The 23,288-nt window shown below is 42.5% G+C and overlaps 1 protein-coding gene across 1 annotated transcript in view; it reads right to left on the bottom strand.

The window, feature by feature from the left end:
* KIF26B (kinesin family member 26B) overlaps window positions 1-23,288 on the bottom strand; it is a 301,427-nt gene that overhangs the window by 13,629 nt on the left and 264,510 nt on the right. Inside the window, exons 11-12 of the mRNA XM_061989833.1 lie at window positions 6,479-6,641; window positions 1,899-5,319 (exon numbers count right to left, since the gene is read on the bottom strand). Coding sequence (XP_061845817.1) covers window positions 1,899-5,319; window positions 6,479-6,641 — 3,584 coding nt within the window. The remainder of the gene's footprint in view (window positions 1-1,898; window positions 5,320-6,478; window positions 6,642-23,288) is intronic.

Here is a 23,288-nt window from a genome sequence, read left to right as displayed (position 1 = left end):
TCCTTCATGTTCCCCTGTGTTGAAGTCATAATCCTGGTTTTATACCATCATAAATCTGCTGACATGTGAAAAATTATGCTATTATCAAACACATCAAAACAGAATCATGATTTCACTGCTGCAGGACCAAATGCAAACAGGAGCTAGGTTATAAGAAAGAGAAGCTTTATTAATTTCTGGGCAGTGGTTTGCTGCTAGAGATCTGGAAGGTAGTAAAAAATGGTTCTTTTAAATTTGCATAAAAATCCTGGCTGTACCTTCAACACAAATATAAGTCATTCAACACAGCGAGTTACAGGAAATCACTCTCAAAAGTAAAGTATCAGAGATGAGGGTCTCAGAATCTCTCTACATCAGGTGACAGAGTGAACTAAGAAAGAAACTTTGTAAACTGCTTTGAGACAAGTCAACCTGCCAGGCTACCCAAGTCCACCAGCACAGGCAACTTCCAGGGACACAGGCCGTCCACTAAAAACCCTCCACCCTAGAGAATCAGGTTGAGTAATAGGTAGATATTCGCAACATTGCTGACCAAAGAGAGAACAACTAACCCACCCAAAAAATAAGAACAAAGAGATTAATCTGTTGGCCAGACAAAAAAGCAGTATTTGGTGAAAAAGGTGATCTTTAGATGTCTCTTCCAAGTATCTTCTTGCAAGTTACTACAGAAAGTTCCTATTTCAAAGGAACTATTAAAGGAACAGATTCTCAGAAAGAGGAAAATCAGCTTATTACTACATAAACTGAAGAGACAGGAAAGGGTTTTTCTTACAGGATGCAAAGTTGAGTTCAGAAAGATTATTTCATCACTTGGTCTGTGCTTGCACCATGTAGAGCGATCACTTTAAGATATCTCTGAACAGGTACAATCATCCATGCACTTATGAAAAGTGGTATCTACTGTAGTGACAACTGTGCTGCACATGTTCTTCCTGACCATAGTCAAGTACATAAAGAAAGGGAGAGTTACACATTACTCAGTTCATCCACTGCAAACAAATCCCAGAAGTGAATATCTCAGCAAGTGGAATGTCTGGAAAATTAGGAACTGTATGAGAATAACATTTTGGACAGTCAGTGCTACTGTAGGATAAGTAGCCACTCATATTTTACACACCAGTTCTAATGCCAATTTGCATTTATTTTCAAAAGCAAGTTAGGCAGAATTCTTACTTTGGGTTGGGAAAACACTACCCGGGAAAAAGGTGAGGTGACCAGCTGATGGACATTCCTCATCCCTGACCTACAATTTTCTGAAACATTTTCTGGGAGGATGATGTACCAGGTGCAACTGCACAGACTCTTCATATTACCCAGGAGCCTCTTTCCATTTTATTAGAAAGTCCTGATATAGTGACAAAGGAACTCAATGGTGGTTCTGCTGTGGGGCAACCTTGTGCCTTTGGGCATCCAGAGCACACAAGAAGTAAAAGTGGGCTCACAACAGATAATGCTATTCAGCAAGATTCTTGCCTTGTGCTCATGAAACATGTGCATACTAAGAGGGCAGTCTGTGCCCAAAGTTCTTAACAGTTACATTTCACAGCCTCACTAAGGCATCTTTCTGGAAGTAAATCAGAAGAACATTTGTATAGATAAATACTTGAATGTGGCTGCCACTGGCAATAGTAACAACTTTTAGGGATAAATTTTGTTCTGCTCACGTGAAGCAAACCTAAGCAAAACAGGTGAGGGAGAGACTCCACTGCAAGGACAAAGCAACCACACAGGATTTGTGCATGTTGCAAAATGAAGAAACTCAGAGCCTTAGGGCACTCACCCTGGCCTCGCTTTTCTGCCAAGAGATCCAGCGGGTACTGAATCAGCTAATCTTTAGGGCTAGACTCCCTACCACGTACTAGTTACCTGCTGCCTCTTTCACACCACTGCGAGCTTACCTGTGATGGACCGTTTCTTTGGATTTTTGAGGCTTCGGCACCGGCCGCTGGCAGAGCTGCTGTTCTCGCTCATGGAGTCCTGTGCGGAAGAGGCACTGCCCGTCGCCTCACTGTCCCTCATCATGCTCTCGTAGCCACTACTCCCCCCGCTGTGGTAGAAGAGGGCTGTCTTCCCCATGGCAGGGGGCAGCTCTCCGCTCAGGACACTGCTGTTGTCGCTGCCGTGACCACTGCTGCAGCGGTGAGGTTTCCGAGGAGGGGTGATCTTGCTGTAAGGTGAAGGCAGCATATGGATAGCTGGCTTCTCATCTCCAGGAGGGCCCCCGCGTTCCTCTGCCTCTGAGCTTCCCCGCAGCTGTAAGCCTCTGGCACTGGTGCTCCCCTGGAGCAGCTCCGAAATCCGCCCGTTGACGACCCGAAGCGGTAATTTGGATGCAAGGCTGGAGCCTCGGTTTCTGCTGAGTGACTGCGTTGACCAGGACATGTTCTTCCCACTTGGAGGCAAACTGGAGCTCTGCCCTACAGACTGAGGCAGAGACTTAGTAGAGAAGCTGAGCGTTTTGGTGGCAGAGGCAGACAGGCTGCGGGCCTTGGGACTTGCCAGCAGGAGCTTGCTGACTGCAGAGATCTTGGACTGGCTGGCTTTTGGGGAGGCACCTGCCGACTGGGATAGGCCCGAGTTGGTGGGTGATGACATGACACTGCGGCTGAGACTCCTTCCAGCCCTGGGCATGGTGGTATCTTTTCCAGGACTCATTTTGGAGCTCACAGAGGACAGGCTTTCTGTACGTTCCAGTGACAGGCACTCATAGTGGCTTCCTGTGGACCTCCCGAGGGAGCTGGTTCTGCTGGCAAGCTGCTCCAGTTTGGCACTGAAGAGCTTGCTGCTGCTGTTATTGCTGCTGCCATCGATGCCAGGGCCCCTCTGTTTGGCATTCAGCTCCTCGGGGAAGCTGGCCAGGAAGGAGCCATGCTGGCTGGAGGGACTGCTTGTGGTGCTGCTGGCTGCGCTGTGCTGGGGGCTGGCTCTGTTCTTCTGATCCAAGCTTGACTTCCTCACTGGTGGCAGAGGAGGGGTCCCTTTGGGACGAGTGAGGACACAGTGTTTCGGAGAGGCCATTTTTTTGTCAAGGCTAGCCTTAGAAAACAGTGGGAAGGCAGGAGAAGCAACTTCGCTGCTGTCAGTGACAGTAGGATGGAGGTGACTGTGAGGTTCTTCCAGTCTGCTTGCCTTCAGAACCCCTCGAGGGAGGCTGTCATTCTTCAAACTGTCACTTGAATGAACAGGGCTTTGGGTTGCAGAGCTGGGCACTGCCATCTCACACCCATCTACAATCCTCTTTAGACTCTCAGATCCTGGAGAGACAGAGGCATCCCCACTGCTGCTGCTAAACCTGTCCGCTGATGACTGCTTTGTGTCGTGCTCAGGCTTGGTTGAAACTGTGGCCGTGTCAGGCCTTGGTCCATCACTGCTCCCAGAGTTGTCCATTTTTACATCTTCTTCTCTCTTCAACCAAGGGTCTTCGAATTTGATATCCTTCTTAGAACTGGATTCTTTCCCATCATGGGGATGGGTAACCTTTGGGTCTGCAGTTACTGCTGGTACGGCATCATCCGCGTCTTGTGCTTTGAAGGGATTAACAGCAATACATGGGTACACGGTAATGTTTGTCTTCATTGGGATGTAGCCTTTGCAGCTGCTGAGGCTTGTGGTGTTCTTGATTGTGACAGTCGTTTTCCCTAGAGCTGATATTTTACAGCCTTTGATGGGTGGCACTTTGCCAAAAGCTTCTTCACCCACTTCTGACAGTATAAGCATGTTGTCAGTCATTGGCTTCTGTTTCTCACTCACATAAATCATGCTGGCACTTTGTATGGCACTCGCAAACTCGGAGACAGGGGGGTCTGCCATTGCTTCCCCATGCCCATAGCATGCCTGGGCTATGAAGCTGTGGCATGACTGTTCACCATCACTGCCCGTGCTCATTTCACTCAACCATGAGCTGATGGATGAACGCCTGCTCCCATCATCCTGTGATTTATCCTCTAAGCCCAGCTTTGGAAGTGGAAGGAACTGTGTGATGCTGACTTCAGACACCGGAGCTGTGCTGGAGTAACATTCAAGATCTTCAGATATGCTGCTGATAATACTGACTGGCCTAGATCCAGAGGCCAAAGCCTGCACAGAGCAGTCACTGTTAAAACTGATGATACTGGTTGGACGTCCATTGTCAAGGACCCCACTAATGGTTAGCTCTTCTACAAGGGTGAACACCAGCTCATCCTCCCCATTCAGCTCTAAAGGCTGCTGCACAGTCACCATGGTGGTGCTCAGAATCTCCTTCTTGGATTCTGGAGAAACACTTTGTTGACAATCTTCATCGAGAATAGTCTCTTCAAAATCCTCATTGCTGGAGGACACAGATTTCTTCATGATCTGAGGGCTCATTCCTACAGGTGGGGTCCGGATTTCTGGCTGCAATAAAGATTCACTAGACATCATCCTACTATCTTTACTCAAGGGAACTGGTGGGGGAGTGGAGCTGGGCAAGACTCCTTTCTGTGTATAGACCTTGCACCTCTGGGAAGGAGAAGTTGGTGGTTTGTACTCAGATGTCTTGGAGAGGCTCGCAATGCCAAGCCGGGGAGAACCCATTGGCCGAGGTTTGCCTTCCACAAATCCACAGGTGTTGAGACCTTCTCTGCTGCTCTGCAAGCTGGTGCTGTGTGCTAACTGACACGAGCTAAGCTCTTTACTAGAGCTGCCTGTTATGCTTCTGGGAGAAGAAGGAGTTGAAACATTTGTAAGAGTTCCAGAAGGAACAGGGGAGTGATTTCTCTTAGCTTTACTGGGTGTTGCATTGGCTTCTCTATCGGGATGCTGACATTCTGGCATCATATCTTCCTTATCTGACTCTGGTAAGTGGCTAAGCTCAGCCAGTTGGCTTGAGACAGAGCACTTAGACATCTGGTTTGAGCTAAATTGAGCAGGCATCTCTTCAAAGGGAAATTTCTCAGTCCCTTCACTACCATCTATGCAATCCAGCCTCTCCTGGAGCTCTGCAAAGGTGTTGCACTTCAGGCAGTCTTTTTCAGATGTGCTGGGACCTGATTCACTAGCTTCCTCCAACCTGCCCTCGGTTTTGGTCTTTTGCAGAGCAGGAACTATAGGAACAAAGTCAGGGGGACCCTCATTATCTGTCAGTTCCTTATCTGAAAGGGCAGTGCCATTGGGGCCGACATAAATCACGGTGTCACATGACTGCTCACTGCTGGATGAATAATCAGGATCACTTGACAAATGCAAAAGAGGGAAGTCTGGGTCAACACTGTTTCTAGAATGGAAGGGCCTCAGCTGGGTTGGCCTCCGCATCCTGCCCTCCTCACAGGAGCTCTCTCCTCCAGAAGAACTTGATGTATACTGCAATACAAAAGAGAGAGATCACAACTTTTCAGCATTGCAAACAGCTCCTTGCACAAAATGCACACAGAAAAAGGTCACAGTCACAGCTAAACTGGATAATCTCTAAACTAACGCACAGCTCTGAAGCTTCTTTTCAGGTGTTGCTCTTACAGCAAACACCTCACAGGGTCCAATGGAGGACCCAATGCACCAACTCTGTGACCCACTCAAAATCACGAGACTTCCAAAAGTATTGAGCAAATGGATGAGGATCCTTCCTTTAACTGAGCCTGGCTGAAAAAATCAGGTATTTGGCAAAGGCTTTGCTGATTCTGCACGCGTGTGTGTACATATGAAGAGGAACAAGAAAACTCACTACATTAAAAAGGCACAAAACATAAAGACAAACCCCATTTGGTCATACTACCAGTATGTGGAACTGTATAACATGCACTCAGAGGTCTCTGGAGACACACTGTTGTGATGGTGTGTGGACTGAATCTCTTCACTTGTCTCCCTTCAATCCATTGACAAAAAAGGTTTTGTCAATCAATAGGTTGGCAAATGTCAAATGAAATGCGTACAATTCACTCAACTGTGCCCCAAGTCACATGCAAGCTGTACAGTAGGAACTAGGACTCTAAAACATGAAAGTGGTTGTAGCCCATCTTCTCTCCACTTTGTGGAAAATCTGTCAACCATATTTAGAAGCAATGACAATAAAAGGTGCATCAATGCTGGCAATGGACACACTGCTTTGCATTTATTTTTCTCCTGCTCACTCTGAGAAGCATACAGAATCTAATTCCTCGTTAATCCCAATTTCCTTTACCTCTATAGCAGTTTCATTCCTTATTATTTCATCAGCACTAATAGCATAACTGAAAATAAATGCAGACAGTGATATCATTAAATGAGGCCAGCTTAAAAACCTGCTGTAGCAGATATGTCTGAAATCACTCCTCTGTATCTGAAGCTGAAGTGTTTACCTTCCCCCTCACCGGTCTCTGCTACGTGCTCTAAGCCACTTGCCTAGGATGGGGTACACACAACCCACGCACTTTGGAATTCATTACTGGTTTTGTGACATGTTGCTCTCTACCTTGTTAAAGATCCATCAGGGTCCTTCTTCCTCCCTCCTCCACCATAATAAGAAAGAAGCTGCGCATTGTCTTACCTTAGTTTTCTTTTTCTTCATCCTGAGGACCCTTGATGCAATCTGGATGGTGGACAGCGTCTCGGCGTAGTTCCCCGCAGCAGATGAAACGTGAGCTATCATTGTGGTACGGCAGTTCATGTTCCCCAAGGACTCCCGAAGCAACATGGTGAGCTTGCTGTCTCTGCAAAATAAAATGAATTAAGGCTACATTAGTGAGAGAGGTTTCCCTTTGGCCATCATGATGTGACTTGGGTCTCAGGAAGACTTTTTTTCCTCTCTTCTTAATGGAATCCTAATTAGTTTCCTTCCTCAGGTCTTCACTATCTTGTGTTTGCAGCTGAGCATGCCAAAAGACTCTGGACTACAATTTAAACTTCTTTCCTCTTCCCAGTTCCCCCTTTCTGTCTTCTTCTGCACTCTTACCACTGCCAATACAGAGACACAGAGCAGTGTTGGAGACTAATCGCTAAGGAGCCAATGCAGCAAATATCAATCTGCTGCCCTTTTCCAGTGCACAGTGTGAAAGCAAACTCTGGCCCAGCTATGGAGGACAAGAGTGCAGTGGATTACATTAGAAGATCCAATTTTTTTTCTTGCCTTCTAGGGTACTAGGTAATTCAATAACAACAATAGTTAAATCACTGAAATTAATTTTGGATGATGTTGGTGAAATGCAAAACGAGCGTTAAGACTTTGCACAATTGTTCTTCCATATTAGATCTTTTCTTCCACTGAGGCAGAAATCAAATTTTCTATTCTTGCCATTTACTCTTATTGTTCAGCACAAGATAGCTTTTGAAATGCTGATGGCTTATTGTGCGGCTATCTGTGACCGGACTAAGAATATGAATTTTAACAGCATAATGATGCATACATAATGCCTCTGTGGTGGTCATCTAATCCCGCAGTCAGAAATGCAGAATATAAATTTTTAAGAGAAATTTATCTACAAGGTGTATAGGTCAACTGGAGGGTCAGTTGGGAAATAGTATTGTCTTGAATAGGAGAGCCTCTCCTATACTAAAGGTGGTGTATGATAGTTATATGTGGCTGAAAGCAAACACGATAACATCCAGATATTTACCCATTGCTAAAGGATTTGATTTCACTGTTTTAATGATAGCAATACCTTTGGTGCGTGGGGATCAGATTTTTGGGGCTCACTGTTTAATATCTGCTAATGACCTATAGTGCATCTGTGCCCTTGTTTGTCCACATTTCTAGCCCAAGGGAATTCTTCATAAAGCTGCAACTGCTGAAAACTGAAACTATGTCCACTGGATGGGACTGACAGACAAACACTAAAATTCTTGAACCTCTCTTTTTGATTGAGTAAACAACAGCATTTAGGACGCATATTTTGATGCATCTAGCCATAAGTCTGGGGAGCTCATAAATTCTGCTTCTCCTGACATTTCCAGTACTTGTGATTTCAGCTAGGCTGGCAATACTGGAAGGAAAATATTTTTTTGTTTCAGGTTTTCTGGTTCCTTCTGCTTCAGACACATTGAAGCCTGCCTGATGTCTTAGAGGAGCAAACAAACATCCATAAAGACTATATTGAGAGAGTCACACTCATTTTACTTGTGACCTAAGGCTTCTTTGAATCCACAGGTCCAGAGTTAATAGGCTGCCATATCTCAGGTTAGTGTCCCTCCTTTCCATCAATGAAAAATTAAGATGTCAAATTTTGTACATCACTTACTGCCATTCCAATGCAGAGTTACAAGGAAATTATTAACATCTGCACAGAAATCAATAACAAGCCTTTCATTTGCTAGTGCTTCTATCATAGCAAAACATGAGACGATAGGGGAAAGGGCAAAAGAACACATTCTGAACACGTCAGTCTCCCGAGAACACATAACCCATGCAGCCAGCATCAGCACACTGTGGTGTGGCTTTCCTAGAGGTATATGCATTATGAATATAAAATAATCTGTGCCATCTGCCTTGTACTGAAATATACACTTGCAAGAAGAATGAAGATACATAGGAAATACCTGCATTGTAGAACCTATAATCAAATGATCCTCTGACATGTATCATATAGAAACTAAATGGCAGATCTGTTTAGGATTAAAGTCTGAAATGTAGTGGCAAAATAGCCCAGCCAACACTGATTTCTAATTTCAGAGTTTACTCCTTCAGCACAGTCTGCATCCTGACTGTGTAGCTCACTTTGCACTCAGACAAAATAACTAGCCTCAGCTCACTAGTGTACACTAAAAATAAAGATAAAATTTGCTAAACACAAGTTTCTGTCAAATCTGGACATTGTCATAAGACCAGCTCACCTGTTCAAGGCTCACTGATCTCTCCCAATAGCATCTGCTAACTTCTAAAGGAATGTGAAAATCAAAGAGAACACAATATAAAAACGTGAGGCTTAATTTTTAACTCATCAAGGAAAATATTGGTAAAATATTTTGGATGTCTTTCTGAAATTTACTTGACAGACAGTGTGAGACACAAAGTAGATGCTTTGTTCTACTGAATGCTGACATGGCATTTATGTCTCGGGGAAAAAAAAAAAAAAGGAAAGCTCTGAATTGTTTCATTAGGTGATTCATGAGCTGGTATTTGCAAAAGCAGAATTTCCTCCAAAGGCAGAAATTTTACAAAGAGAAGGTCTGCACTTCTGCACTGGAAGAGGTTAGAGAAGGAAGACCTTTGTTGATCTTCTGGCCATGCAAACTGAACTAACACACAGGAAATTTTGAAGTTCACAGAAGGGCAGCAGCTCCTGGGTGCACGTTGTTCATTGTATTACGCAGAGGCTGGCTTGCAAGAGGTCCCGGATTTCTCATAGCAGTGTAGGGAAATGCATCGATGTCTTTTCAGCAAATGGGAGGTCTTCAGGTATGCTACTGGCCCATTTCTATTCTGCTCCAAGAGCAATAAATTGATATAGCAGAGCACTATGATGATCCCAATTTATATACCTGTCTCTATTTTAAATGTATTTCTATCCGATCCACTAATGTCTTTATAATAGTTTAGGAAATCTACCATAACCCATCATGAATATGGGAATATAATACACAGAGAACAATGAAGATGGGGTCAGACTCTAAAGCTTGTGTATCAGTAAGACAATTATGCAGCCTTCTCATTACTTAAAAGTTACCTCATTTTTCTAACTGCATCACTTGGTCTAATAAAATACATTATCCTTACTGGTAAGCCTTTTCTTGTATAACTCCTTGGACTGTCATGGCTACAGCAAAACACTACTAAATACTATTAGTACATTCCACACAGGTAAAATCCCAAAACAAAGTATGCAAAGCAGGAAACTAAACTCAAATATCTCTAGAAAGTATGGCAGCAGGTATGGTACAGAGGATCCAGAAAAGAAGAACTGTGCAGATTGCCAGGCAGAAAACTCCAGTTTGTTCCATGGAGCAGCAGCACTCCATGTGGAGAGGAGCTCTCTCTCTTCTCATGTTGCGTCCTTACCTCATCCATATTTCCACCATCTTGTATTACAGCAGCTACTGGAGTGCCATTTTCTGAATCTCTCAATAGCTACCATGAGGAAACCTAGCACTTATTAAACCTCCCCAAAAGCTAGATGTGGCAGAACTGCCGTGAACAGTGTTCTCTATTTGTCATCTTCTGAGACTTCACCATGCAAATTGGGATCAGTGTAAATTAGTTCTTTCACCTGCTCAGTAAAAAGGAAAAATATACATCTTCATGCTCCTGCTATACAGATCTGTATTTTTGCTCCTTGTTAATTACACTCAGGTTGAAACAATACATCAATCTTAGATTGAAGAATGAAGTACTCAAGATAACAACACATTTCCTGGGACATGGCATAAATCCCACTTGCCTATGTGCATTAAGTCAAAATCTTGAATTTCATGACTGGATACCACTTTTCCACTAGACTCTGGCCTCAGTCACTGCACAGGCTAAACAGTGCTCACTGAACACAAAGTTATTCAGTCTTTCATTTAATTCTTGTCTTAGAATGTGCAGACTAGTGCCTTTTCTACTGTTAGGACTATACAAACCCAGCTCTGAATCCAGAATAACTAACTTCTTCAAAGGTTCTTTTTTATTATTATTTTTCTGTAGAGCTCATGAATGCAGTATCTCATTAATGCTTCTGAGGTGAGGTGTATAATCCTCTAATAACACTGAAGCATTGAAGACTTCTCTAAGTACAGGTGTTGGTGTGACGCACTGATCTTTCAGAGTATAAGTATTATATAGTCTTTTACATTCAAAGCACAGCTAACTTTGACTTCTCTTGCAGAGAAAATGGGGCAGCTGGTTCTCAATCTGGGCGCCCAGAAAACCAGGAACGTACAAGTAATAGCCCCTCTACACATTTTAGGGATATATTGGCAGAGCCAGTTCTGAAGGTAGTACCAGCTCTCTTCAGAATACCTCCCTTCTCTTCTAGAGCTCTCAGTCCCATTTTGCATGTGCCTTCCAACTTCTACTACAGATTAGGGAAGAATTTTATTGACAGGTTCTTTATTTGCCTTGAAAAAGATGATGGAGGGGAGGAAGAGGAATTCCTATGAAGACAACGTCCATGAGGCCAAAGTAAGTTTGCAAGTACAATCTTAATTCCATCTCACAGTGCTTGATTTCACAATCTGAATGCTTATATTACATATGTTTTAAATAATCTCATGTGTTTGTGTCTACACTTCCATGAGACGTCAGTAAACCTGGAACCTTCCTATGTATTAAAAAGTCTCAGTTGCTGAACCAGGCAACTAGCTAAGAGCAGCAGCAGGCTGCTACCTTTTCTATTTATAAGCAATAGAGAAGGAGGACATGACTCATAATTTACCATGAGGTTCTGCTAGTATGTGCTACTTGCAGAAAACTAGTGAAACTCAGGAGCATCACAATCCTTTTCAGTGCTGCAGGAAAGCTGTCCTCTTATGTGTTCACATGCTTTTTGCCATGCACTGTTCTCATGAAACAATCCTGTTCTCTTCTATCAGTGTCTAGCCTGGGCTTTCCTCATCCGACCTTATTCATTCTCATTCCTGTACCATGACCCTCACCCCCAGCTCCTCACCTAACAGCCCAGCAGAGCTCCATTTCACACTGCTGTGGTATAACCAGCTACACCAGAGTCTTCCAGTTCCCAGTATCACTGCTAGACATTCTCCTATTGATAATCTCCTCCTTCCTCACCTCACTACTGCTAACATTCTCCACTGTCACTGCCTGACCTCCAATGCTCTTCTCCCCACTTGAATCCCCCCCACTCTTCACCAACATCCAGCAGAGGAACCCCATAACTGCATAATTTGGCATGGTTGACTGCATTGTGCTGCCCAGGTGAGGTGCAGGCCAACGCAAGGGGACATAGCATAGGCAGTGCCTTCCTGGAGCTTCCTCTGTCAAATCCTTCAGCTTTTTGAGAATCTGTGCAAGCAATGTGTTTGAAGTGAGCTCAACAGAAAAGAGGCAAATGGTAATTGCTTTTGTTTAGGGCTGCAAAACAGAATTCATGAATAGAAAATGAAGCAATAAGAATAAATACTACACTCAGGAAATATACAGGAGTTTTCATTGCCCAGCATCTCATTCTCTGTATGGCAAACACAGGACTACAAAAGGAGGGAATACTGGGGAGGAAGATCCAGCTACATTCTTGGAACAATGATTCTTCTGTGAAATCACTGAACCAATTTACTATATGCTTTGTTTTGGTGGGTTTGTCCTCTGTCCATCCCCTCCTACTCCCACCATCTTAAGAACAAATATTTTCTTTGTTTTCCCTTTCCTATCACCAATTGCCATGAGGATTTTGGCTATTCAGTGATAATAGCAGCACCATCAGGAATAGAAATAATAACATTCCACGAGGGATACAATATAATACTATAACTAAGCTTTAGGATGTGCGAAGGTGAGTGTGAGTGCTCTCTATTAATCATGTACCTTAATGTCTCCCTAGGCACTTGGCCAAAAGGAGAAAGTTGTCAACTCCCTCAAGGTGTTATTCTTACAGGATGTATTGTAACCTCAGGTGTCTTGTAATCTAATTATTTATAGAGGTATGTCAAAGGAAAAGTCTCAGTAACTATGGCAGTTATTTCTGATCATGAAGTCTTGACTCTGCTCCCTTGTGTTGACGCACTGCTTTATTCATAGTAACACATGCTTGCATAACAAGGGAGCCACATAAATATCCCATTTATTTTTTACTCTTACTGCATGGAGATTGTCTGTACAGAGAACAGTTTATAGCTTAAAAGGCACAAACCCAAGCGGATGTTACAGGTGTGTAACAGCTGAGTTCATGATGATCCAGTATAGTTTGCTTAGCTATGTCTTCCTTTCTGTTAATAATTTTGATAGAGGAAGAGAGGAAATGGGAGCAATGTGTGTAGGCACAGACAAAATGAGGCCAGGTGGAGTAATAAAGCCCTTGGTGTTTCAGCCATGTAAACCTGGCTTTGTTAGTAGAATGAAGCGAGGCAGTTGAAGAAAGATGGGTAACGTGTCAGACCTTTAACCTAGGGAATTCTTCACCTGGTGAAATGAGGCATTGGAGAAACAATGAACTTGTTCCAGGTGGAAGTTGACTACCCTTAAAGGGAAAATTAAGCAAAATGGAAATCTCTACTGCTCCTGCAGTTAGTTTTCTGGTATGAGGTAGGCTGGCACAACACAGAAAGTGGCATAGAGGAAAGGGGAAAGAGCTGAAAGGACTATGCTGAAGGAATACTGTGCTCAGGTTCATATACTGGGAAAATCACAACTACATCTGGAAGAGATGTGACACTGCAGAAGTCAAGAGCAGGAGAAAGGTGTTGTTGCAGCCAAGCATGGGATAATAGGGACTTACACTTAAATTCTGGTATTACAAAATGTATATAAAATGTAGGGGGGATTTATCCTACAGTTCTTGTCTTTTAACACCCTGTGCAAATTTCATATTCCAGAACAATCCTTGTGTCTGTGACAGCACAAGAGCATGTGGCAGTTGCACGAAACAACATATTTTGTTTCTTTGTACCAAAGACAAAAAGGAAAATCAGTGACAGAAGGATGGAGTCCCAAGAGCTGCAGCTACTCCGACTCCTTGAAACAGATTGTTTCTCTCACCATAAAAGAGGCTCATTCAAGAGCTGTAACTTTTATACAAAAGTTGCTTCCAAAGCAGATGAAACTTCAACAGTCTACAAAACAGCATGGAGCATCCTCTTAAAAAATTGTAAAGGTGCTCCACTCTTTGGAGGTCCCACTGGCTGATCTCAGCAATTCAAGCGTAATCATAGTAGAACTATCACATAAAAAAGGAGTTGCTATCACACAACAGCTTCACTTTTACCTGCATATTAAAGAGTGCATGGTTTCTGACTTGCCAGCCCAGGTCTGAGCTGTACACTGCTATGCTAGTCCTGGGAAACACTGAGAAAGATGGATCATCCATCCTCTCATTTCTGCCTTGTGCCGGCAGTGGAGCTAAAACAGGATAAGCTTCATTTAAATAACTCAAGCAAGAAGACATAAAAGTTCCTTGCAGTCTTTGCCCCACCTATGTGAATTTATGCAGTTTGGTTCAGGTGCACTTTGACAATACCAAACTGAAGACATAAACCCCTACTTACAGGGCAACTTGTTACTCAAATGAGAGTTCAGAGACCAGATGATGGCAAATGTTGGGGTGTAAGGGAGGAGGTGGTTGGGAAGGCAGCTCTGCTGGAGACTGCTGATAGTTTCAGAGACAGGACTGCATTGACAATGGACAAAATGATTCCTGTCCCCTCTGTACTTCAACTCCCAGCACAGAGCCAAACATCATTCACAAGCAACCATAAAAAACCCACAAACAAAGCTCAAAGATAATAAAAAAGAAAAGGATCCTAGTGGTCTGTCTCATTACAGTGCCAGTTCCTAATAAATTCTATCTGAGAACAGAAGCTCAATTAATCCATGGAGCTAATTAGGCTCAGCAATGCTGTGTTGGAGTTAAAGCCAGATTCCTCAAAACCAAAATAAATGGTTAAGAAAATGTGTGCAATAAATAGACTGATTTACAGGAGAAAAAAAAAAATCCCACAGCTAAAACCAATAATGATTCGGATTTTAAATAATTTAAGGACTCTGCATGTAGCTAGGCTGTATTCTAACTTCTACCAAGGTACACTCACAAAGAGAAGGAAAAAGCCTTCTGTTCCCCCATGCCCCTCCTTGTTTGGCTCCCTTACTTGGAATTATTATAGCAACAGCAAATTTGGCTCAGCTTATCTCTATGAAGTCATCTGGTTGTTTTATGTGAGAAGGCAACAAGCCTATCTGCTGTGGAATAGCCCCTGGTGCAACTTAGGAGCCTGCCTGACTCTTCTCTGGGTTGCCTGCTCCCTGGCAGAGCAGCAGGAGTGTTGGGAAGGGAAAGGAAGGGATGGAGAGTGGCTGACCTGTGCTATAGGGCAGCAATAGGGGAAAACACACAGGCAAGAAAGATGCACAAGGAAAAAATGACAAATTGTTGAGGACGGGTACTGGAAACCATCTTTACAGCAGCCCTTCTGATGGCTAGTATTGGCATGAGCACAGAAAAGACACACCCAGTGAGGGCATTTCCAGCACCCTTCCATCTTCACAGGGGGAACTAGTAGCAGGGCTCTCCACTCTCCATTCAAGAGGCTCAGTAAGGGGGTTGTTTTTCAGAAGTCCTCAGTTCCCTGCAGCTCAGCTGCCAATGTCACCGTCCGGAGTCATGGAAGAGCCACCATCAGTGACAGCCCCTGCAGGGAGGGCAGCAGCCACCTCAACTCCCCTTTCAGCACAAACAAGCACCAGACTGGCATGACTCTTGGTTACCCACATACCAGGCAGCTAGGTGACCATTTTGGCTGCTGTCCTGTATGTACCCTGCAGGGTTTTTTTCATTGTGCAGGGATTCTTCTTTGTTGCGTGAGATGGGAGTGACCAGATACCAATATGATGTGCATCAGCTCCATTTTATTGTCACATAATCATCACTTATATACCTTTTCCAAATGCTGTATACATGCTACAATTCATGGCAAGTAGTTAATACTAAGGATCACGCGCTATGCATAAGGCCTCAAAGTTTCATTTTTGTAACAACTTAGACACCAACCTCATTGTGTAAAAACACCATCCTTATTGTACTAAAAACATCAGCCTTATTGTGCTTAAAATATCACCCCGTCTGTTCGGCCTTCAGTTAGTTTTCTGTAACACTAGACTATGGTTATGCTTACCTTACATTTACTTAACTTTATACTATTGTTAGTTACATATGTTGCAATTTGTTAGGTGCAAGCAATCATACAATGCTAAATTGAATGCTCTATTCAGTCTTCTAACAATGCTTAGTTTAATGCTCTGTCCTGTCTTCTTGCTTTGACCTTGTTTCTGTTACAATCTGCAGTTTCGGTTTTCTCCTTGCTCAAGCTTGCTATCACATAGGCATTCCTTTCCTTTTCTGCTACCGCTAACTCCATAACATTCATTATAGCCCAGGCCCAACAGTACCCCACAGGAATTTGGAGTGGGGGACAGCAAGTCTGCTTGCTGCTGCCACTCACACTCCTGCACTGCCTGGCCGGAGGCAGCCAGCTGCCACACATGCAGCAGCACCCTGGAGCCACAGCAGCACGCAACAGTGCTTTGCCCTTTGCTTGCAAGGAGTGGAATACGAGAGTTATTTCCTCCAATGAAAATTAACTTCAAATGTTTGTAATTGATCCATGAATATTCATGATCTTTTCGGAAGATTTCACAATTACTTCATTATGGTTATGCTCATTTGATCTGCAGTAGCAACAGCAGTAGTTTACACTACTTCATCAAAATGCCAACAATTTGGCAGCATGACCTTCCCAGTTTCCTGTGCTGGAGAGCAGCTCTAGTTAAAACTAATTGCAATCCCAAATGGAGTGGTACCTGAAAATAAATTGTCTGCTGTTCAGTTTTAGTAACCACTCCACTTGGCACTGCTACTAGGGTAAATAGTATCTCCAGGAAACTGGGAAGGTCACTTAGCAAAACGCTTCTCATTTTGCAAAGTAATATTTTACATGACAAACTTCTCAAGCCTTGAGCCCATGGCACTCTGGCAAAGGGCAGGGAAAGTGCACACACTTCTCTGCAGAAAGGTTAAAAAAAAAAAAAAGAAGATGAAGAAAGCAGAATTAGGCTGTCATTAATGTTATGAAAATTATATGACACTCACTAGAGTAACTCCCAAAGAAAGTTAGGCTCATACTCCTCGTACCTGCACACAAGCTTGCCTCATCACTTCCAGCAATACAACTTTTAGCCTGTTGGCCAATTTGAAGAAACTTTGAGGAAAATAAATAAGTCTCAAAGACAGTAAGTCTCTGTAAATGGTGTGAGATTTGATGGCTTGGTGGACAGAGAGAAATCTTCTTCATGTTTCACAGAAAGAAGACTGGAACCCCTTAAACTCCTCTGTTGAACATATCAGAAAAAGTATGCAGATGAGAAAGAATCACAACCACAGGAGAACTTTCAGTCAGTTTTTATATTCTTTTGGATGTCAAAATTAGATAAATTTTTAGAAACATTACTTTTTCGATGTTGATATTCTCAGGATTCTTCATTTAGATTGACAGATCAAAAAATATGCACTAATATGAAAATGAGTCCTGACTATAAATTGTAAAAACACAATGAAAAGCAGTGAAAATAATAAACTAACAGCATCAAAGCAAAATAAACAGTCAGAAAACTCAAGTCATGTTTCTATCTCTAGTAATCAATGTACCACCTTTCAAAGTTCCTTTTCACATACATCTTCAAACTGCTTCACAGAGAGACATCAAACTGCTAAAAGCTGCTAAATGAAGGAATCCTTATCCATTGGGAAGGAAGAAGGACTTTGCAGCAGCCAAGCAATCTGCTAACCTAGGGTGCGAATCAAGCAGTTGAAGAAAGTTCCAAAATAAGGGAATTATTTTTTGTGTCATCGCTCACTTAGCAGTTAGGGATGCACTGACCTCAGTTGCTCAGCTTCAAATCATATACAAATATGACTGTTAAGATTATTGTATTGGCATGTACAGGTAATATGTATAGATCCTAGACAATGTGCATGCGCTTCTCTTTCAAAAAATCTGGATAAGTAATCTGGTAGCTAATAATGCTGTCTAATTTTACACATTCTTTCTCTTTTGAGAAGAGAAAGAAAGCTGAGCTTCTGCTTTACACCTATCTTTAAAAAAGTAAAATGGACTAGAAAGCTGGATTCACTTCACAGACCCCATTTGCTTTACTATTCAATATGTAGTTATAGGCTCAGAATAAGTTCCTTAGACACCTGCAACGATGTTTGCAGAATCTGATGAACACAACATTCTCCATCCTTGACATCCATATTTGTACTGCCAGCAGTCAATAGGAGTGGGGTGAGCTTGCTTGGAACTGCAGAGACCAAAAGCTCCTTTCACGTAAAAATGAATGGCCATCAGACAGGAGCAACTTTCATCTGCAAATAGGCTGAGCAACTCACAGAGTGGTCTGATTTAGAGCTGCAATGAGACACATGGAGTAACAATAGTGATGATGTTGATCTTGCATGGCAATTAAATATCATGGCTGAAAAATTCTCAACCTGTGCCTGGATTTGGTGATGTCCAAAAACAAGCCTCAAAATAGAGATTTCATTAACTGAAACCCACGGCACTGAGATCTGAATGCAGCTGTCGCTGAAATCTACAGAAAGGCTCTGACAAGCTTCAGCAGGGTCTGAATTGTCCTTTTCCAGATTTAATGACAGGGTATATGAGATAATGAATAAAATAATCCCTTCTGATGTCAAATATATGGCATTGAAGTTAAACTGTGGAACCACAGGCAGGTTTATGATGCTATCTTTGGCAGCATAAGGGCCAAATCTAGCAGCTGCTGCAGGGCAGTGGGAATTTTGGCATCTATAAAAAGAAGCACAAGGAAACAAAATTCTTGGTTCTTTTACCCCTCTCACACTCCATCAGACTTTATTCACAGAGGACTCCACATAAAACCTGAGAGACCCTAGTCTCCATGCAAGTATTATTTTATTATGACCAAATCAATATGTAAATATTTTCAATGTATATATATTTGCTATTTGAACTATTTGGACACAGCCTGTATCAAATACACTTACCTTCATCTATGCAACAATTTAAAATATTAATGATACACATGCATTTTTCAGGTTAGCTGAAGTTTCGCTTCCTCCTTCAAATGGATTCTTCTATTTATTTTGCCCACTATAATACCATTAATTAGATAAGCTCCTCACTAGGCTCTCACATCTCCAACATTTCAGAGATCTCCTAATGGCCAGAGACAGCAAAGGAAAGGAACTCTTTTAAACTTGCAATTGTTATGTAACTTGCAGTTTTACCTGAAGTGACTCAAACATGCTCTAGAGTTAGAGAGGTATCTATTATGCCCAGAAAATCAACAATAAATTCATGTATTTCCATGCTAAAAGCTGTCTCTCCACAAGATTTGCAGTCAGAACATGGTTGTGAGTGCCAGAAATCAATATACAACTACTAATGTTTGTAAGTGTTCAGTTTTAAATGATAAAAAGGTTTCTATTAAAGAGCTGGCTGTTCAAAATCCTAGAAACATTGAAATGAAATTTCAAAGACAAGCTGAGTCGGTCTTTCATAAAAAGCTCCTTTCAGCCTTCAAGGATCTTCAAAAAGACTTGAATTGGACTCATTTACAATGTGCCTGGAAAGTCTCCCTTCTGTTTACAAAGCCACTGCTGAAGCTCAGGAACTCCTGCAGCTGAAAATAGTTGAGGCTGCAAGAATAATTTGGCAAAGTACTCACTGTAGTCTTACACTCTCTTCTTGGCATGCTGTTCAATGTAGACAGAGATAGGATACTGGAAGGACATTTGGCCTAAATCAGTATGGCCAGTCTTACATTCTTAGTGTTAGGTTATACTGGTTTACAGCAAGGCTCTGCAGCCTTCTTCCTGCATCTCCTCTGCAAGCCTGCTATGATCTCCTAAGGATGGGAAAAAGTATTCCTCGGCATCAAATCAACCCAGCCCTGGCTGATGTGTCTGGAGATAATGAAGAGGCCAAAATGAAAGACAGACATTCTGTCTAGGAGAGCACAAGGACAACAACACAGAAAGAGAAGGAAGGCAGAGAAATGCATTGTTTGTTCCTGTTAGCCTGATCCCCGTGGGATGTCATCAAAGTGAAGGTGATGCTTGGGGTGAGAAGACACTGAATTGTTAGCTTCTGCCTCTGCCAAGTACAGAGAATCAGGTAACCTTCCTTAACCATCTAAAAAAGCTATCCTTAAAAACAGTCCTGGTTGATAATAAAATAACCATGAGCCAGCAATGTGCCTTCGTGTCCAAGAAGGCCAATGGCATCCTGGGATGCATCAAGAAGGGTGTGCCCAGAAGGTCAAGAGAGGTTCTTCTCCCCCTCTACTCTGCCCTGGTGAGGCCTCATCTGGAGTCCTGTGTCCAGTTCTGGGCTCCTCAGCATTCCTTGGAGAAAGTCCAGTGCAGGGACATCAAAAAGTTCAGGGGACTGGAGCATCTTCCTCATGAGGAAAGGCTGCGGGAACTGGGGCTGTTTAGTCTGCATAAGAGGAGACTGGGGGGGGGAATCTTATTAATATTTACAAATATCTAAATGGTGGATGTCAGGAGTTTGGGGCATCCCTTTTTTCTGTTGTATCTAGTGACAGGACAAATGGTAATGGGATGAAGCTGGAACACAAAAAGATCCATTTAAACATAAGGAAAAATATCTTTCCTGTGAGGGGAGCCCAGGGAGGGTGTGGAGTCTCCTCTCTGGAGGTTTTCAAAACCCACCCAGATATGTTCCTGTGTGACCTTATCTAGGTGGACCTGCTTTAGCAGGGGAGTTGTACTAGACTATCTCTAAAGGTCACTTCCAACCCCTACCCCTATGATTCTATGATTCTAGCACTGCCCCCACAGAATTCCATTTCAGACTGACATGCTGGAAGCCATCTACTCTCCTATTTGCCCATGACCTTTGGATTCAATTGCTTTTTGGTTTCCAATGCTCTCACTTCTCAGGGATGGGAATGCTCCTGCCACATGTACAGACATCACTTACTCTCCTTCTCACACTCTATTCCCTAAATCTATTTGTTTATGGAAGCCAAACTAATTTAATCTCCTTTCACATGAAAAGCTATTCTGCTCCCCTTGCCAGACTTGTGCTTGCTTCAATCTGAATTTATCCTTCATCTATAGGTGTGACTAGTGCTGCATGTGGGAGAGGACTCGCATGAGGACATCACTATTTTCTGTTGTCGTTCCTAATGCCTCCTCAGACTTCGTTACCTTTTCACTGTCACATTAACTGTAGACACCTGTGATCATTAACTAATGTGCCTAAATCAGCACACACACTCCACTGCCCTTCTAGTTTGTTGAACTCCCAGATTTCAGTAGAAATGGTCAGCATTATGTCAGGGCAAGTCCTTGCATTAGTGTCATTTCTATTACAGCAGCCCTTGAGGTCTCACAGCTGCTCTCATCTAATATTCTGATCCTCCTTTGTACAGACGATGGCTCTCAGCTTTGTGTAACCAGCCACTATGATAAGCATGTTCCTGCATTGTGTGACAAGGCTGCTGATAACACTACTAAACAAAATCTCTCCCAACGGTGGTCCTTAAAGAACTTGCCTGGTAGCCTTCCCACTTCAATGCTAGCTACTCTTGTCTTATCAGTCTTCATTACCTGGTATATCTTGCAGCTCATTGTCTTCTTCAGCTTAATAACTTCCCAGGGGACATCAATTCAGTTATTTACTCAGGTCTACTTAGATTACATTTACCACTGTTCCTTCACCATGAAATACAGACATTATGTATCATGTCTGCATTAAACAGAGGGTGAGAGTTTTATCCAAATGTATCTCCACTTTGGGAGGGGTGTGGAATTTAAATCCAGACACTTGCTCCACAATTCCTTGTCTTGTGAACAGTCAAGATATTTCAAGACTCACCTGCTGAGAAGGCAATACCTGTTGTCTGGATTTACTGTAAAGCCAGTTTTAACTCAGGCCTTCAGGATTTGTTCCTCCCACATCTGAATGCTAATGCTGAATTTTTCTTGTAGCAGGACTTTCTTAATTTTTGTTAAGACTCAATAGTGTTAACTTTTGAAGCTATTGCAGTAACAAAAATTGATCACAATCTAGATGATCTAGCAGTGAACTCATTTAAGCCCTTCTCTATCACTCCTCCTGCATGCACACTGATGAGCAAATCATTGAGAGAGGGTTTTGTCTGCTGACTGTATGAATTTTACTCAGCATGCAAACACATTCATTTAATTGCATTTCAAATGGTGAGGATCTGAACGAGTTGCTCTATGAACAGAAGAATTAATAATGACTCGTTTTGTCTGAGTTTGTGTCCTGTGTTCCTCTGTTTCCTACACTTTAGCTGTCCCCTCTTCTGCATAGTTCCTATGACTTCACCTTGACACATTGGACCTAACCCATCTCATCCAGCTGCAGCTTCGTCTTCTCTCCTTGTTGGCTTACACATGCTGGGTGGCATTAAGCTCAGTTGGTTGGCAAGCCAGGGCACAACAGAGCAGGTAACTGCTGGCTTCACATCTTCATGGCCCAGCCTGCTTCCGTCCTGTCCTCACCCAGTCCCAGGAGAATTGTAGAGACCTCCGATATCTGAAAGTCTATCCCTGCATTAAATCTGATTGGAAATGGTCAATTAAATGCCCAATAAAAAATGTATTCAGTTGACTAGCAACGCGATCTCAGGAGGTGGCTAAAAATCTCTTGGAGCATGCATGTCAGAGCCAGTCCTGCTTGTCAGGCTTCACAGTTTAGAAGCACAACATTGTGCATAGCAGCCACTCCCACCATCAGCTACTGAGGACAGACAGGACATTTTGCATATTAGCATTATGAAAGTGATTAGTGCCACCTAATTATAGCTGTGCAATGACAAAAATCTCAACTCATAGGTGTCGAGTTGACCAGGCTTTTAAGTCTTTCGTGTCCTGAGGCTTAGATTATTCCTGCTTTATCATTTTTCAGAAGCATGTTATGATTTTATGTCAAATTAATTCTGTGGAAGGACAGCAGTTCTCAAATGAACATGGAATAAAAAACAATCAATAACAAATAGGCAGTTACGAGAGTTCAAATAATCATTGCATTGTTAGTATTCTCCAGTAGTTCAGGTTTAGTTATTGTCTTTGTGGGGCATATGACATTAAATACAAAGCAAATGGCTTAAAATTCCTGTTCTGTTTTGAAGCCGCTACTGTACTAGTTTCAAAAAAAGGTAATAATGACCCAAAAGGGACCAAAGAAGTTTTGACAACCCATGAATCTTTCTTCAGCATAGCTAATTTACATGTAGTGTAGCTAAGAGGTGTATTTGACCCAAGCATTTATAATTAACCCTTAACTTGTCATATATCAAGAAAAGCTTTATTTTAATTGCAGTGTTTTTGTTGCAGTGTAATTCCAAGAAACACCAATTAGCTATCAAATGCTGACAAGTTGCACTTATCACTGATTAGGGCTAGATATGAACTATAAACCTAGCACATTAACATAGTGCAACAGCTCATTACCAGTCTAGCTTTCCTAGCTAATCTTTTCTACTAATTTTTATTTAGGGACCTTCTGGCTAACTCATCTGAAAATTATATGCTAATGATCTGAGCAGAACTGAGAGCTTTAAATGGTAACACGGGAGAAAAAACCAATTCTGTTTGATCTCTTTATGTTATGATAGATTGTATTTAATCAATTAGCACATCAGAACATACCATTTAATTTCAAACCTGGCAAATGCA

The sequence above is a fragment of the Colius striatus genome, chromosome 2, assembly GCF_028858725.1.
Source record: "Colius striatus isolate bColStr4 chromosome 2, bColStr4.1.hap1, whole genome shotgun sequence".
Lineage (NCBI taxonomy): Eukaryota > Metazoa > Chordata > Aves > Coliiformes > Coliidae > Colius > Colius striatus.
This window is presented reverse-complemented; position numbering and strand designations above follow the sequence as displayed.